This window comes from Sinocyclocheilus anshuiensis, unplaced genomic scaffold, assembly GCF_001515605.1.
Source record: "Sinocyclocheilus anshuiensis isolate Anshui unplaced genomic scaffold, SAMN03320099.WGS_v1.1 scaffold102, whole genome shotgun sequence".
Lineage (NCBI taxonomy): Eukaryota > Metazoa > Chordata > Actinopteri > Cypriniformes > Cyprinidae > Sinocyclocheilus > Sinocyclocheilus anshuiensis.
In genome coordinates this window covers 163,561-182,959 of record NW_015542330.1, presented here as the reverse complement: position 1 = coordinate 182,959, position 19,399 = coordinate 163,561, and the positions used below count along the sequence as shown (strand labels likewise).

General features: G+C 35.1%; 1 protein-coding gene and 1 long non-coding RNA gene across 3 annotated transcripts in view; both read right to left on the bottom strand.

Moving 5' to 3' along the window:
• The window catches only part of LOC107690973 (acid-sensing ion channel 1-like), an 86,095-nt gene that overhangs the window by 9,125 nt on the left and 57,571 nt on the right, over positions 1-19,399 (bottom strand). For both annotated transcript variants that reach the window (XM_016489415.1, XM_016489416.1), the window contains exons 2-4: positions 3,914-4,064; positions 2,960-3,087; positions 393-543 (exon numbers count right to left, since the gene is read on the bottom strand). In XM_016489415.1, the coding sequence (XP_016344901.1) occupies positions 393-543; positions 2,960-3,087; positions 3,914-4,064 (430 nt within the window). The remainder of the gene's footprint in view (positions 1-392; positions 544-2,959; positions 3,088-3,913; positions 4,065-19,399) is intronic.
• The window catches only part of LOC107690975 (uncharacterized), a 19,971-nt gene continuing 16,199 nt past the window's right edge, over positions 15,628-19,399 (bottom strand). Inside the window, exon 3 of the long non-coding RNA XR_001634502.1 lies at positions 15,628-15,639. This is a non-coding gene — a long non-coding RNA (uncharacterized LOC107690975). The remainder of the gene's footprint in view (positions 15,640-19,399) is intronic.

Here is a 19,399-nt window from a genome sequence, read left to right as displayed (position 1 = left end):
CATAAAATAAAATAATAAAATAAAACTCCAAACTACAATTGAGAATAAAATACTGTAGGTGTGAATAAGCAAATGTGTGGAGAGATTTAATAAAATAAAGAGATAAATAAAATAAAATAAAATGATAAAAATAACAGATAACAAAAATCTGTAAGTGTGAATAAGCAAGCATGAGGACTGTTTTTATGAATAAAAAAAAAAACCGTTCTGCACAACCTGCACATTCAAAAATGTATCAAAGAAAATAAAAAAAATTGTTAATATGAGCACTGAAATAAAATGTCCATGCAGTATTTTTGCTCTATATTCAAAACACACTCTACTGTGGATTACAGTTTAAATGCTAAAGCAGTAAAGTTAATGGGAAGACCAGTAATGTGTCGTCTCCACACCTGGCATGTGCACCATTCTGCAGTTGCAGTTTTCGAGCAGGGAGCGGGTCTCACAGTCGATGCGACAGGCCGTGATGCTGTAGGTGGAGAAGTATTCAGAGTCCATCGGTTCGGATCTGCAGTCGCCCCACGGCGGAGGAAGATACTGGAGCTAGAACATAAAGTTTCATTCATTACAGGCAGGATAAAGCTGTTCAAGAACAAATCAAAACTGCAGCGGAATACAATGAAACCCACACTGTTCACAGTCTAGAAAAGCATGAAAGAACATGCTGGAAAATCAGTGAAACCTGAAGAAATCCACAGATATGAACTGACCCTTTGCTTGGTCACTGTTGCTAAATCAAATCATTTATATTTGATTATATTTATATAGTTAATGTGTGTGCCATTTTTAATGAGTCACTTATTAATTCATAAATTAAATAAATATATATTTAATTGAATTCTATTTCATTTTTACTTTTAAAATAATAAAACAACTTAAAAATATACATTTAAAACAGTTTATTTGCATTTGGAAAGTAGTTAAATTAAATGATACAATACATAAATCTTTTTTAAATGTAAAAAAATAAATACACTTTTAAAACTTAAACATAGATAAATAAAACAATTAAACAATAAATGAATAAATCATCTGACAAGGGAAAATCCTCATTTGTGATTACACTCTTACACTCTAGTTATTATAACCACTGAAATGGCCTTAATATAAAAATGTATTATTTTACACATTTTGGGATCATTTCTGTAAAACGATGCAAATGCAGATCCACTAGAAAGCTTGACTAATTGTGGTCGGCAACAGTTGCTAAGGCAGGATTGGCCAGTAACATTTTTAAGGTGGGGCTTAGCAGTGGCTCAGTAACTGGAAGCAACATTGCTGCTCATTTCTTAAGTCATTAAAATTATATTATGCTCTTCTTATTAAATTTAAGAGCCTTTTAATAAGAATCATATAAAATATAATTGGATTTTATATCATTTTGCATATCTAATGGCACCAGTAGAGAAGATAATCCTCCCATTAAATTAAGTCACTTTTTGAAGTCGCCTGCAAAAAGCGTCATGTAATAGAGAGTTTATGATGGATTCAGAGTGCTTTGAAGCTAAAAAATGAAGAGGAAGCAGAAAATGTAGGTCAGTAAATTGAAAGCAAGATCAGGAGCGTGCAGTTGCCTTTAGCACTTGATTATTTCAGCTAATTGATCTATTGCTAAGGGTCGATGAATGAAGACATATTGATTTTGGCCGTGAGAGCTGCTTTTGCCTTTGATCCACTGAAGCCTGTAAACGAGCGCTTTTCCTGACCTCCTGCCAATTAGTGCTCCCTAGAAACTGAATTAGACACTCATGAGGAGTCACATGACCTCAGTGCACACAACCATGCATAAAAATAAACACTGCTTGCCTGGCTGTGATCAACTTAATCACAGAAACACAGTGGAGGACTAGGAGCAGCACTAAAAAAATAATATAAATGAATACGTTTAATGGAAATAAATACATAACTTTTTCCTTTTAAATATTTGTTTTACAATATTTAAATAAGCATTTAAGATGAATGAATATTGTTCAACATTTAATTTTGTTTTAAAACATAGTTGGATGAAATGAAACAGCTTTAAATAGTCTATTTTTTTATTTAAACCTTTTTTAATGTAACTTTATAAAACAAATGAATAAACAAATTTTAAATGCAACTTGCAATTCACAAATAAAAATAGAAATAAATCACATTTTAAATGCAAACATTCACAGAAATATTTAAAATTTAAATAATATACATAAATATTTTCAACTAAAATTTTTTAAATAAGTATTTAACTAAGATAAATGACTAAAATAACTACAATTGAACTAAAAATAAACAAACAATCTAATTAAACTTAACTAAAACTGTTTATTTAATTTGTGTTTAAAATGTAGTTGAATGAAATGAGTTTTCAATATGTCTATATTTTTCAATTTAAACATGTTTATTTAAAATGTAACAAATAAGTAAATTAATAAATTATTTTAAATGCACCTTGTAATTCACAAAAAATAGAAACAAATCACTTTTTAAATGCACAAATTAACAGACATATTTAAAAGTGTTTTGCATTGTTTAAATAAGATAAATATTTTGTATCTAAAAATTGTTTAAGTATTTAAATAATACAAAAGTATATTGTTTAACTAAAAAATAAAATAATAAAAATGTTTCAAATTCAACTAAATAAAAAAAAAATTGTAAATACATTTTTAAATGCATAATAAAGCATTTAAAAAATGCAATTATCATTGTCCAGTATATCTCTGTCACTTTACTACATAGAAGTTTGTATACATACAGGTTGCATACATTTATTATGATCATAAATATTAAAAACGGTGCTTAATATTTTTGTGCAAATATGATCAATCTTTCTAAACCCGAACTTGTGAAGGATAGTGTATGTAAAACCTTCCTTAGTTCTGCACCAAAAAAAGTCTGGTTTTCTCCAGGTTTAAAGAGATGATGGTGTGGATGGAGAGTAAGCAAGGCAGCTGATAAATGCGATATGTTTAGCATTAGGTACCAGTTGTTGCTGACAAGACACAAAAGTTTGAAAACCAGGGGCCACACCAAATCCCAGCTGATCTATGAAGGGCGGCTCGTCCTGGCTGTGGATCTGAACTTTGATGCCCGCCTCGTACGAGGTTTCGTCTGCAGGGAGACATTAAACAAGATTATTTACAGAGCGGGAGATTTGATGTCTACCGCCTCGAGGCATAAATATAATGACTTTATAATTACTTTATCCAGAATGCCAATACATGTTTCGTCACTGCCTCTGGATATAAAAAGTCTCTTCTAGAGCCATTAAAACGACCAAGATTAATAGATTATAAATACAAAATCTTCCCTAGCATAGAAGTACATCAATTCTGAACACTGACCGCATGTCATCTACAGTTGATTAAATTGCACTTGGACATTCGTTACTCCTTCTGTTTCGTATTTATTTTCTGTGCATGATTATGTTGAAAAATCGCAGCATGCCACAGAAAATGAACGAGGCGTCTGACGCAGCAGTAATGGGGCAGGTGTACTTGGTAAAAAACGACCAAGAAAAAGACCTAACCTTGTTATCTCCACATCTAAATGTTCTACCACAAGTGAAATCATTTTGGGCCAACCACTTATGGGTGAATTATGCTAATGTGCAATGCTGCATATCAGTTCTTTCAGATATGATGTATCTTGTCTTTTTGAAACATAACCTTTTGGAACATAATTCAGCTGAGGAACCTGTACAGTTAGTTATGTTATTTAAAATGTGGCAGCATTTCAAACCTAGAATGATGCATGTTGTCATAAGCCGTCATTTAAAACACCAGGTTTGGATATTACATAACTTTCTGTCTGAAACTTTTGAATTGATACGATCACTGAAGAAACACTTTAGTAATATGAATGAAATGACGGGTCTTCAACAGTAAATAAATGATGAGAAACACATCACTGATGTCTTTTTTAATATATTGCTCACCTGTGTCACCCCAAACCGGTAAGTACTCATCCTGTTGAATATCCAGCATGATTTCCAGCCCATTTCCTGTTCCGCCTTTTAAAGTCGTCAACAAGGGGTTTCCATCCAGACCAGAGTTGAAGGTGTAACATTTCCCATATCTTGTGTAAATCTGTGGGTGGACAAACCATAAAAATAATAAATATAAAATGGAGAGCATCACAACGCATACGCACGCTTTACCCTAAGCGTAAACGACGCTGATTACGTTCTTGGGTACTCTCCAAAATGGCGGAAGATGTAACTCGGGGGAGAAGAATTGTTAAATAAATGATGTTATTTTTGTTTTCTTTGCTGTCTGTGGGAGGGTCAGAAAGCTCTCAGATTTCATCAAAAATATCTTCAGTTGTGTTCTGAAGATGAACGAAGGTCTTACGGGTTTGGAATGACATGAGGGTGAGTAATTAATGACAGAATATTCATTTTGGGGTGAACTATCCCTTTAAAAACAGATTTCTATTTCAAATGAAATCTGGAAAAAAATTATCATGGTTTCCACAAAAATATGAAGCATCATAACTGTTTTCAACATTGATAACCAGTGGTGCGCATGCACGACCAAAATAAAAAATAGCTATTAATACACAATCACCATTTTAGATCTACTAACTGTATAAGATTTCCATTCGAACTGAAGGCATACATCTAGGCTACGCGCTGTCGGTTTCATAGCAAAACGCAAAGCAGTGACATTCACTGACGCACTTCACTCGGCAGCGCTAAAACCGACAGCGCATATTAGTTACTTGCCGGCAACCCATCAAAATAAACGCTTGTTGATTTTTGGTTTAAAAATTTTGAAAATTCATATAAAAAAAGCAAGGAAGAAAAAAATGAAATGTAAATATTAGCATTGTATTTTTAAGTGTACTATAAAATAACTTTTTATTTAATACTCATTTTTTTATTTTAAAATATAATAGCATCATCACATTTTTTTATTATTATATTTTATTTTAAAAGTAAACCAAAGACTAGAATACCCAAGACGTGTCACTTGTATAGTTTTGAATGGGGAAAAATGCTCAATATGGCCCCTCAATCGCAGGAAGCCCCGCCTTCTGAATGAAAGAGCCAATCGCTAATCTGTAAAATCAGCGCGTCACTGCAGCTGCCGTTAGAAGTCCCGGTTGCTATAGAAACAGTCAGTGCTCTGAGACGTGCTCTAGGACTGCGCATGCGCACTGGCTGATCTAGCCTGAAAAATAAGCTTTTTATAACGCTATTTGAGCAAAAGTAACAACATTTATGAAACAGTTGTTGTCAGATTTCTTTGGTGATTTCAAATATGAAATTTAATCGTAAGCTTAGTGAACAGTTTTGGAGAATTTGATGTTTCCCCATTCAGAGATAGGAGCTGCACTTGCATGCCCGAGAGGCGTTTCAAAGATGGCCTCCGAGTGACATGACTAAATTGTATTTAGCCATTTTAAATTGTACTTAATATTTAAAAAATTTTGCCATTCTTACTGTATTTATGACCAAATACATGCAGGTGTAAGCATAAAAGAGACTTCTTTCTGACCCCTAATCAAATTAGATGACATGCTGATCACAATTCCTCACACATTCAAAGCAAGAAAAAAAAAGGTGACATTACGGTTGATTTCGACACACTTTCACTGTAAGGAAATCCAATTAACTGACAGCAATTAACTGACAGAACAGGCTTCATCCTTTTGTAGATAATAGCTGGCTAGAATCTGCTGGTCCTGGCAGTGTTTTGACAGTGATGCAGCGAGAGACACCGGCAACAGTGATGAGCCTAGTCATGGTTTCCTGACCCCGCTGTGACACTAATGAGTGGGAGATCTTCAGGCTCTGGGGCTTCAACAAGGACTGTCTCCCGCTCACTGCTCAGGAAACAAGCTCGACAGCACACAAAACACTACAGCTACATTCTGCCTGCTTCATCCCTGTGGCTTCTGAGGCGTTTCAGCGGGAGAATGATGAATAAAAGCAGGATAATTAATGGCAAACAGGGCAGCTGAAGATAAAGAACATCTGACGGTACTGAAAGAACATGTGATTCATTTATTCAGTGTTAAAGCAGGTTCTTCTATGTACAGATTACTGTAAGTCAGTGGTTCTCAACTCCAGTCATCAGGACCCACTGCTCTGCACATTTTGTATATCTCCCTTATTTAACGCACCTGATTCGGATCATCAGCTCATTATGAGAGAGATTCATGAACTGAACTGAGTGTGTCAGATATGAGAAACATACAAAATGTGCAGAGCAGTGGGTCCCGAGGACTGGAGTTGAAAACCACTGCTATAATGGCGCTTTTCCACTGCGTGGTACGACTCGGCTCAGCACGGCTCAGTACTGTACGACACGGCACGGCTCGGTTTGCGCTTCCACTGCAGTTCAGTACCGCTTTAGAGTGAGCAGGACTTCCACAAATATTACCCTGCGTATGCAAATCTTTTTGACGTCATTCTACCTTCATAATTATTCACATGTTGTTATAGTTGCGCCGCCGCTATTACTCCTGAAAAACTTTTTCATTCCGTGTCGCCTCATTGAACCGTACCGAGCCGTACCGTGCAGTGGAAAAGCGCCATAAGTAAGCCATTCATAAGTTTTCATTCGAAAGAACAGACTAAAGTCCCGTTCACAGCAAGGACGATATCTACAAAGATAACGATCTAAAAAAGTTCTAAAAATTTTTCTCAATATAAAAGAATAGCAGTCCACGCCACAGCTATAATGATAAAGGCACAGAAAAACGATATCGTTGGAATCACTTTCAGACCGATTTTTCCCAGGTGATGTATGATACAAACATTGACATCCAATCAGAATCCATCCTGCTATAACAAGCTCCAGAATTGAATAAACAGACGATATTGTCCGCTGGTGTGGACGCTAATATCTTTATAGTTATCATTCTTGGTGTGAACAGGCCTTAACAATCACATGTAAACACAAACTAATCAGAATACCTTAGCAATTGTCAAACACATTAGGCTACAGAGAACACGTTCTAAAAATGACTCGGAACACTGTAGCAACCACATAGCAACACCCTTACAAACACTAAACTACTCAGAATACCTTAGCAGCTTCATAGCAACATCCTAGCAACCACAAACAAACATGCTATACTACTCAGTATATCTTAGCATCTGCATAGCAACACCCTGACAACCTCACAGAACACTGTAGCAAATGCATTCAAACCCACTTAACTACTCGGAATACCTTAGCAACACCATAGCAACCACAAAAAAAACATGCAATACTACTCAGAATATCTTAGCAACTGCATAGCAACACCCTGACATCCTCACAGAACACTGTAGCAAATGCATACAAACCCACAAATACTCAGAATACCTTAGCAACTTCAAAGCAACAACCTAACAACCACAAACATTCATGCTAATACTACTCAGAAACTCTTAGCAACTACATAGCAACACTCTTGACAACCTAGCAGAACACTCTAGCAAATGCATACAAACCCACTAAAATACTATATTATTACTATACTATACTATATATTACTATACTATATATTTTAGCAACTTCAAAACAACACCCTAACAACCACAAAGAAACATGCTATACTACTCAGAATATCCTAGCAACTGCATAGCAACACCCTGACAACCTCACAGAGCACCTGAGCAACTACTTACAAATGTTCTAAAAATTACTTGGAATTCCTTAGTAACTGCATAGCAATATCCTGACAGTGACAACCTCATAGAACACCCTAGAAAATGCATACAAGCACACTAAAATACTCGGAACACTTTAGCAACACCCTAACAACCACACACAAACAGACTACTACTACTCAAAATACTTTAGCAACTGCATAGCAAAGCCCTGACTACCACACACAAATGTGTTATACTACTCAGAACCTCTTAGCAACTACATAGCAACACCCTGACAACCATGCAGAACACCCTAGCAAATGCATACAAACCCACTAAAATACTCAGAATACCTTAGCAACATCAAAGCAACACCCTAGCAACAACAAATAAACACGCTATACTACTCAGAATATCTTTCATTGCTTAGAATTCCTTAGTTACTGCATAGCAACACCCTGACAGTGACAACCTCACAGAAGACCCTAGCAAACGCATATAAGCACACTAAAACACTCTAGCAACCACAAACAAACATACTATTACTCAAAACACTCGAGCAACTGCATAGTAACACCCTGACAACCAAATCCGAGCAACTGTACACATTCTAAAATGACTCAAGATCCCTTAGTAACTATACTCGGATAAAAAATACTCGGAATACCTTAGCAACATCAAAGCAACACCCTAGCAACCACAAACAAACATACTATTACTCAAAACACTCGAGCAACTGCATAGCAACACCCTGACAACCTCCCAAAAAGCACTCTGGCAATGTTTTGTACAGAAATGACAAAGTAAAAATCTCGTTATTTTTGAAAAAGTTATTCAGTGCCACTAGTGGTGCACTTGTACATGTGACCTTTAAAAAAGTACACATATAAGCAAACGAATCTGTCTGACACTTTCACAGCTACAATCATTCTTATCAAGCATCTGACGAGTGAGATGTGAGGTTAAGATTGATTATCTCAAAATCTCAATTAACATGAAAGCGCTTGGAGCAGAAATGAAACATTCAGAGGATTTGTGTTTGCCATGTCGAGTTCACGGTTTACCAAAACACACCAAATGAGCACATTGTTTCTGAACAATAGTTGAAGCCTCTCTCTCTTCCCTGTTTCCCAAGTAATTCACTTCATTCATTCTGAAGGGAAGCTCGCGCCGCACCAGGCAAGAACTCATTTAGACTGATGATTCAGAACTTTGTGCATATGTAGTCTGCAAGTGAGCGCGGATTCATGGAAAGCAGTCATGTTGATTTCACATCAGATTTTAGCTATGCGTACAATTTCATATGCTTAAACACTGGAAGGGATTTGGGGATTATGAGAGGTAGATTGGTTTTCCATCTGATAACGGAGAAAAAGAGGATCAAGATATTGAGCAAAGGAGTTTAGCTGGAGGCAGGTTTTAAGCACATCTGTGCAAAGCACCCAGAGCTTTTTAATAATTCATGCGTCTTCTACACAGAAATTTGTCAGAGTGCAGTTTCTGTGCCAATAGATGTTACTGAGATTTTTAGCCTTAGGGTTTCTGCGAACAGTCCTCTAAACCTGCCATACGTCTCTACAAAACAAAAGAGAACATTAAAAAAAAAAGTTTATTCTGATGACAATTGCAGCCAGCAATTTTGCAAATAAATGTTTGGAAATTAAAATGTTACTAATGAAACCATGCACCGGTGAATCTGGGTGAAAACCAGTCATGAACATGAGCAGCTCAATTCTCATTATGCATAAAAAACAATAATAATAATAATAAATAAAGAAATAAAAAGAATTAAAAAATAAAACCCTCCTTGTTATAATACAAAAAAAAAAATTAATTAATAAAATAAAATATATATTATAAAAAACAAATTTAATTCATATTACATATTTTACATTGAAATTCAAAATTTAAATTACTTTATTCATATTATTTAACTTTATCATATACTGTATTTTCATTGCCACTTTCATGTTTTATATTTATGTACATTATATTATTTATACAAAACAGCCGTTTTAATTATACTGTATTTATTTCTTTTTATTTTATTCATGTTAAATTATGTATTATAGTAATGATAATCTACTGTCATTGAGAAAAATGGGAACTACATGGAACTGTAAAGAGAATTTCACTATTTTTAAAAGCCTATTATATTTAGGTTTATGCAAAATATAAATATAATTACAGATATTTTTATTTATTTATATAAATGAATAATACATGAATAAATATAAATTTTTTCCCTTTGATTTTGAGGTTACCTAGACATGATTTTGTAAGATTTAGCCATCCAGACACACACATAAAACACGTTAATGCAGTGGAAATGGTTTTTGCGAACTCTTCTGATAGACTCTGAGCTGTTAAAATGGGAATCACTCTTATTTCTAATCCACTTTAACACCTTGCACTGCGCTATTCCCATAAGACTTAACTAGGCATTCTTAGAAACACAACAAAACCCCCTCAGCTAGATTTATTCAGGTAGTCTAATTAATTAATTACAACTGTGACTTGCTTTACTGGCTTATGGATGTTAAATCCAAATGTGGCATCTGAAGTGCGGACAACTGTTGATCACGGTGAAAGCACTGTTTACATACAGGGGTGAAGTTCTTGTAAGTGCAGTTTTCACCCCGGAACCTGCAGTCCAGCAGCATGTCTTCTAATTGGTGGCCCAGCCTGTCAATCATCTCTGTGGTGTCGAGCTGGTAGTCAGGAGGCGGGCTGTAGTTGGAGAAGCCCAGAAGATGCAACATCCTCTCGCGGTGTCGACTGAGTTTGAGCATGGAAACGCTCTGGCGGTTGACCGTGTGGTTCAGGTGCATGATGTCCATCCAGTAGCCGCTGTGGTAGAGGTCAGCTTTGGTGAGGCTGGACACACGGAGGAGGTTCTGGTTGCAGAACGTAACGGCTGGAAACGTCATGTTGTGAGACCAAACCATGTAGATCTTGGTCACGGCCGGGTAGGAAAGAAGATACAGGATTCGATTCCAAGACCATGTGAAGAGGAGCCCCAAGCAGACAAAAATAGCCAGGAGCCAAAACAAGCGTTGGGTTTTAGATTTGTATGGCGAGAATGCGTGTTTCAGCCCGTGGACTTTTGTTTTGAGAACAAATGCGGTCGTAGCGTCCTCAGCGCTGTGGGTTAAAGTCATGTTGAGTCTTTGCCGGCTGCTGCGTCTCTTGGCATCATCCATCAGAGAGTCTTTCTTTATTGCCTCCTGATTGGATGCAGACAAATCCTCCATAGTGTTGTTAAACTCTGAACACAGGCTGCAAAGTTTCAAAATGCATCATGCATTTGGTCTTAATGTAGAAACGTGATCCTGTGACTGAAGATCTGATCACATTCATCAAATTAGCAATGGAAAAAATCCTAATGAATTCATTAAGCTTGAATATTCTGCATCATTGCCAGTTCATGCAAAGCAAAACGAAAAATACAAACAGGCAAAAAAGATCTGTACGTTACCAAGCTGTTCCAACAAAGCTTATTGAGATAAATACAGCTAATTTCAATCTCATTCACAGCGCAGTTTCTCCAGGATCCTCAGGTTGATTTGTCTTGCACTTCAACAGATCAGATTGAGTTTTCTCGCTCATCCTTCACCTCTTCTCTTCATTTTTTTGTACAGAACAACTATGTGAGGCTGGCTGCAGATTCTTGCTGCTTTCCCCTTTGTGTGAGAGCGCCCAGCCCCTCCCTCTCAGCTCAAATTATTCTGTCGATGGATTTGCAGCAGGCATATAGATCCATTTGTCCCTGCTTCTTGCATTCCTCAATCGGGAAACCCAGAAGCTTACATATTTCTTGTATTAAAGTAGAAATATGACCAACTAAGAGCGCACTAGAGATTCCCGGAGGGTATGTCATTTATCACACTTGTTTTTTCTGTCTTCGTTGATGCTTTGGGGGCCTTTCACAGTTGATTATTTTACATTAATATCAACAGTCTTCTCATGGGACATATATCGGTTTTATTAGTATAATATTTATGTGCTTTAATGGATTGACTCAACTCAAATGAGCTCAGATGAACTGTTGTTTACTGGTTATGCATGACGCAAAACTGATACAATGGACATGCAGCTGATCTTTTATTTCTACAAAATCCTGTGCGGACACCTGTGGGACATCATAAACTGCTATTATATTGATGTATGATACATATTAAAGTCTATACGTACAGTAGGGGGCCAAAAAGCCAGAGATCACACTTAATATCTGGGACTGGAAAAAAAATGATGTCAATCTTTTCACTCAAATTATGGTTGAAATAAAATTTGCAAAAATATTATTTAAATTAAATTGGAAAAAGGCATAATGGAGGAAATCTGACAAGTGATCTCAGACTTTATCATGTACAATCATTTGCATTTAATTACACCAGGCGAGTATTTTCATATATTGTCATCCGTAAAAGCCCAGTTAAATCTCTGTTTATGCTTGCATATTATTATTTTTCTTTGCTCCGTAACTTCCTTGCCTTCCTGAAAGAAAATGAGCATAAATATGACCTATAAAAAATGTATTTCAGGCATCAGTGACATTATCAGCTTCAGCTGAATGTGACTGAACGCCATCAAAGTAATACTCATCTGATCAAGAATTGCACCAGGTAAACAGCTGAATGTCTTCAAAAACAACGCAAGGGCATTCTGGAACACAACATCATCTCTCTCTAACTATTTATCACTGCAAATCAGTTTCTGAAGATTGCATTCTGCCCTCATTTGCTTGCCAATACGTCTGAGCAGCCCCAGAATAACCAACCCAGTTCATCATGCTCTTTTTTTGTTATCAGCCACTGGACTTTTTGATGATCTGCATAAACAGAGTTTCTGCAGCTTTTATAAAGGTACATTTAGGACTTTTTAAAGACCTTTTTAAGACAAAGTAAAAAAAAATGTAATTGCATCAATATTTTCTATATGTAAATGTAGAAGCACAAAATAAGTTGTAATGGCAACACTTCAAAGTTTGAAAACACAACTTCCAACCAATCGCTATTATACTTTTTAAGTCATTTTACAAAAAAAAACAAATTTGCTAATTTCTACATATTCTTAAATCAAAATTATTTTTACTTGAGAAGCAAAAGTCTTGAGAAGGGTTGTTTTCTGTGAAACTGATCAAAAATGTTGTTTTTGAGACTGATCAAAATGAGTTTATGGTTAAAAAGAACAAATACACACCAATGGACTTAGGAAAAACAACTGAATTCAAAGGGAAAATAAGTTTTCATACCCCATTTACAGATATTTGTTCTTGTTTTTTTTTCATTTTTAATATTGATCAATTCCTCAGAAAACAAGACTTCATTTGCAACTCAAGTAAATGTATCTTGATTTAAAGATGGTTAGATATTTGTATCGGAAAAAAACAAGAAAAATAAATGCTGAGGAAGATATTACTTTTTTAGCAATGCATGCAACATTTAATGCCATGACTTAATCAATTTAATACTTTCTGCTCTGATTTAAGACCTTAATTTGTGGAAGGATGAATTAGAACTTGTAAAGACCTTTTTAAGACCTGCAGTAATGCAACCAACTACAGTTTGTTTGGCATTTATGTGCCATTTAGAGAATGCCACAATAATAAACTAGTGTGGAAAACAGCATTGCAAGAAAATTGCACAAAACACCCATAAACGTCATGACTAGAATTTATGTCCATCCAGAAGTAATAAATACAGATTATTTCATAGGCATAATGGCAAATACATAGTCTTACTTGTGGATATATAATATAGTTTGCTTGCTTGCCACAAACATAAGTGTCTTTCAAAAATCTGACCTCGCAATTTTCGCCGTGATTATTTCATCCTAAAATGAACTAATTACAAAGTCTGTCTAGCTCATTTACGTTGACAGAAATGAAACTGGTTCTTGAGCTCATTAGAGCTGAAAAGAGATTAAATTAATCTTCTAATCAAAAAAATTTGCAGCTGCTTAGTAGCTGTATATCTCAGTCAAAGACAGAATCATTATTCCATAATATTCCATTCTTGTGTTTATTTACCAGACTTCTCAGGAATGAAGAACTATCTGTATTTCTTGCTCAGGTAACATGTTTCACTGCACGCTGATATAAATATAGATGAGAGCCGGGTCTCTCAGCGGCGACTAATTTTCTCCCAGTTATTCCTCCGTCTAGGATCATTAAACCTCATGGATTCATTTGTCTTTCACAGGCAAAACTGCAAGAGCTTCAAAAATCATTCAGTTTTCTGGTGCGATGTTTCTGCTCAATTTCTAAAATAATATTCAGATGGAAAACTTTTGGTCATTTAATTTTGATCAACTGAAGAGTGCAAAATTCTGACTGCCAAAATTCCTCCCAACTGAAATGATCAGTTCTCAAACTTTCTCACCTGATGCCATTTCCCCGAAAACAACTTATCAAATTAAAGCTTACATGAATAAATCACAAGTCGAAGTGGTCAGCAACTTTCCATTACAGTTTGGTTAACAGAAGCTCTTTTACATTTATTTTGACTAAAAATCATGGCCAAAATAATGTCACCTCTTGCATTTTTTTTTAGACGTTGGAATAAATCAAAATTGTTGCAAATATTCTCCATGATTTTCCATATCTGCTGAATTGGACAGTCTCCTATTCAAAACTTGTACACATCCTTTGACTTGTAACAAACATTCAGACAAATCTGATCATGATTTCACCTACCAATAAATAAGAACTCTCAGCTATGATTGAAACATTGATTCATTTCGCATATTTGCCATACAGTTTTCCATATTTCCCCCCAAAATCAACACAGAAAAGGTCCTCCTCACATAGCATCTGGGCCTGATCATGCTGTAAATAAATCCTCCAGCTGCTAAACTCTGAATTTAAAACAAGCATCTTGGGATGGTTCAAAACAAATCATTGGCCTTTTCTGAAGTGGCACGCAATGAATCCAGATCTCTATCCAATCGAATCCTAATGAAGAGACCTGAAAACAGCGGTCGATAGATGACAGCCTTGAAATCTGGAGCATTTTGCTGAATAAAAATGAAGAAACTGTTGGAAGAGAGATGTAGGAATGTCTCTGGTGTCTGTGGGAAATGTTTCATAGCAGAGCAACAGAACATTAAATCAAAAGTGTCGATAACACTGATCTGTGGGGTTTTGGTTCACTCCATCAAGGAAACACATGTGTGGATGAATTACTTGAGAAAAATGCCAATATTTTTGGCTATGAGTGTACAAGGACGATTCCCTCTTCGACAGCTCAGGGTTAAGAGCCTTGCTTCATGGTACAATGATAATAGATTCATAAATCACTCCAAATAAGGCTTAAAAGCCAGATCTTTAACCACTAAACTACACCACCAGTCAGATAAAATAGTGAGGGTAATTGAAAGACATATGAAGATGGTTGAGCCATCAGACTGGGACGGTTTCTACCTGTCCCGCTGTCAACTTCTATTGGAGCTGATCGTGGCCGTTTATGAAAGCAGGGCAGTTATTGCTGAAATACTGCTGAAGTGGATCAGTAAGTGACAAATGATTCAAATCTCTTCTGTTTTGATTATTTAACAAATCAATGCTCTAACGCCAAGTGCAAAATTGACACCCTTACAATCTGTACTAAACGTGTAGGATTTACAGCCGTTTGGTAATAAACCTCAGCACTCCAAACTTGAATTATCAGGGAATAAAAGCCACATGACCAGCCTTAACAGAACATCTGTGAATTACAATCTTCATCTGCTTTCAAATTAGTACCTTTTCTCAGGGAACATCCTGGTAATGTCCCGAAGGACGTCTGCTGGTTCTGTAATGCATAATTCCATTAAAGCGGCACTGTGTGAACTTTATACGAGGTTTCATTCAATAAAATACATGTGCTTAAGCGCTAATTTGAAAACAGAATTTTAATGAGCTCGAGTGGAGCAATAAGCACTATGGCTGCGTCTCTAGAGCAAATGGCTATTTTTATGTATGTATGCAGCTGTGAATATGAATGTTTGAAAGGGGGATACTAATATAGATTAAGCTCCTTTTAAGGAAAAGTCATTTTTTTCTGGTGCAAAAATATATGACAACAAAAATATTTCTTAGAATTCAATACTGAATATTTCTGTGTACAAAAAATGTAGAAGATTAAAGATGATTAAAAATAGTTTAAAAAGGCAGCTAAAGAGACATTTTAACCCAAAGGTGGCGATAGAGAAATAGTGTAGCTATATGAGCAATAATGATATGGAAAGAAATACCATATGCAAATACTTTAGATAAGATGTAACATTTAAGCACTTGCTTATATAAAATAACCACTTTAGGAAATACCCAGCATTTTTTTCTGCATGTTTATTCATTTTGGCATTTCATAAGTACTTTCCTAAGTTCTTTATATAAATTATTTTATAATACATTCACCAAAAAAGGCCTATTTAATGTGTCATATATATATATATATATATATATATGTGTGTGTGTGTGTGTGTGTGTGTTATTTTACTATCATTATAGTTTTTAATATTAATATTTTGAAGCAGATTTTTTTTATTTTCTGTTTTCATTTTAAGTTTAGTTAACTTTTTATTAATTTTTATTTATGCTTTAGTTATTTTAGTACATCAAGTACAACTAAAGAAAACCAAACAAAAGAAAAGAAAAAAGAAAGAAAGAAACTAAATTAAAATGAGGAATGTTGCCTTGGCAAATAGATGAAATATTTTATTAATATATAAATATTTTATTTCAGTAAAACTTTATTTTATTGCAAGTAACAAAATATTTTTGTAATGTTTTAGTTAGTTTGCTGAGCAACAAAGCTGCAACATTAAAACAAATTAATTACATTTTAATTATATATATTTCAAGTAACAAAATGTTTTTGTAATGTTTTAGTTAGTTTGCTGAGCAACATAAAGCTGCAACATAAAAAAAAAAAAAGAATTACATTTTAATTATATATATGAACATAAAATATGATTGTGGTTTAGTGTTTTAGGAGAAAAAAAAACATCGGGCCTTTAGAGCTAATTTCTATGAGACTAATGCCGTCCAGATAACATCTAGAAGTCCTGAAATTAAATCCTTCCTTTTTTTATTAGCCCATGATCCATATTTCAAGACTTTTATTGAATTCATCATAGCAGTTTTATTGAGTGCATCAACCCAGTGCACATGTGAGAGATATGAGCGGTTTGATGGGAGCAGCGTTCACATTTCAACAGGCGGTTGGTCTGCCGTACGGCTGCACATCACTAAATCATGTCAAGTATCTGCGGTGGGGTGTCAATGAAATTATAAAAGCACATCCCCAGACGTGTTTGAGCTTTACAGGAGGCTGTGCTCAGACTAGTGAAGAGTGTATCAGAATGAACCCGATCGAGCGGATACAGACAAGGACGACCCGTCCTCATGAAGATGCTTCTGTTTAAGCTGGGTATAAGTGGTCCTGAAACTGCTCTGCAGGGATCGCAGCTGATTTATCTCTATTTACAATGAGCTAAAGGGAAAAAATCATTTTGTGGCAACTATCGATTTCTGCAGCTTTGCAGTTTGTGGCCTACAGAGGGGATTTATCTGCAACTTTAAACAGATAGGAAGAAGCTTTTATGTTGTTCAGATTTGATTTTTCAGCTTAAAATGTATTCAAGGGCTGAAAAACACATCTTAAATCAGAATAATGTGGTTTTGTTGGTTTTAGATGGCCACTGGTCCAACTGGTCTGTTTCGAAGGTTCACATAAAAGGTGAAAATCAACAGCTTGGGAGACCTGATTAAACTAGCTAAGACCAGCAAACAACCTTATGCCAAATGCTGGAGAGAAAAAAATAAACAACACAGCGTGATGAATCCACTCCTTCACAATCCTCATCTCTATACTCATATTTCACAAGTGAACCTGAAGTTGTGAAACATCTTGCACATCTTTCACAATTTTGGTAAACTTATCAAAAACAGTTTTTCTACAGACATTTTGCATTTCCTTCCTTTGCCAATCTAAAATTGCTTTGAAAAGGCCTTTTTAGAGCTATTTTCTAAAAATGCTATTAAAACAAATATATGTGTATGTGTATATATCTAAAATTAATTAATTATAATTATATATAATTAACTAAAAATTTTTTAATTTATACATACATTCATATGTATTCATATTATACAATGTGAGTAAGCATTTATACGTACACACACAACTTCTTTTTTAATATATATATTTCATATACAGTATATATATATATATAAATCTTATTTATTTATAATTACATTATTTATATTATACAAATATAATACATTTTTATATATTTATTTGTTTTTTATTTTAATACATGTTTGTTTTTGTGCAGCATCACAAATCTTTTTTATTTATTAGTTTATTTATAATTATATTACATTATTTATAAATGGGTGTGTATTCCTGTGTGTGTGTGTGTGTATGTACATAAATGAAGTATTTCGGGGTAATACTTTTTGGTTATATGTTCAAGAATATTTAACTTTTTCAGTTACTGAAAAAAAAGCTAATTCAATAATCTTTTTTTTTTTCAATAATCAAAAACAAGTCTTTTATCTCAAAAAACCTTAGGCCAACTTCACTGCTGAAAACAAAAACCCTGTTAAATCAATTTCAATAATCCTCAAATCTCCATAGTCAACCAAAAAACATATTTAGCTTCAAATCCAGAAACAGACCCAGATTCGGGCAGAACAAACATTCTCTGTGCAGTTCATGCAGCCTATCTTAAACACAATCATATCAGTTTGCAGTGGAAAACATTTCATCTCTTTGGTAACAGCGCCATCGTGTGGTCACAGTTCTCACACAGCACTTAAAGACTAGATAAAGGCTAACCTGAGTGGTCATAAATGATAGATATTACAAGTGCAAAAGATAAATTATGAAAGCCTCCATTAAAAGCACACAAATTGGATTAATTTACACCGAAAACACCACAAATCCAAACCAAACAAGTGTGTCCCCCAGGCACTAACTGTTAATAACTGCAATATATAAAATGTTAGTTACAAGCAGTAATCCAAGCAGATTCGCATTTAAAGTTGCTAAAGGGAGACCCGAGGCACTCCGTCCGAATGATTGAGTGAGTCAGAAGCTGGCGGAGGAATGAAATGAGTTGCACCGCTGCTTGGCTGCTTCTGTATTCCCTAAACGCAGAGTCTGCCGGGAGACGAGTGTGTCTGTATCAGTAAATAACAGATGCTGTTTTCTTCAAACCCAGGGCCTTGTTCTGCGACTCCGAGCGCAAGCAGGAGAAGAAACAGACCTGTTCTGTCACTCGCCGAGAGTGAACAACCTGCCTCAGGTTTAATACCTACACTAACTCAAGATTTGGAGATAGTAAAGAAAGGCTGGACTCTCTTCAAGGATCAGTTCATCCAAAAATGAAAACACTGTCATGTTGCTTTTAAACCTGTAGGACTATTTCTGCCAAAAAACACAAAATGAGATATTCTGAAGCTGAATAATCTACTGGCCATTTTTTCTATGCAATGCAACGTTAAAGCTTGAGAAAGATGCAAAAAAGCATATAAAAAATGTGGTGCATATGAGTCTATGTGCTATATTTAAAATCTTCTGGAGCCGTATGATAGATTTATGCAAGGAACAGACTGAAATTTTAGTTCACATAAAATCTTGACAACCACCCTAGCTATCCTTGGCATGTTAATGAGAGTTGCCATAAACTCAACATGAAATGGCATTTACAACCCGTTTTGCTTACATAATCTTTCTGAAATAATTCTTAGTGCAACGGGATATTCGGATAAAAAATGTGGAGCAAGACCTGCTTTATTTATTAGGATTTGATTGGACTGGACTGCTTACATAATGGAAAATAAAA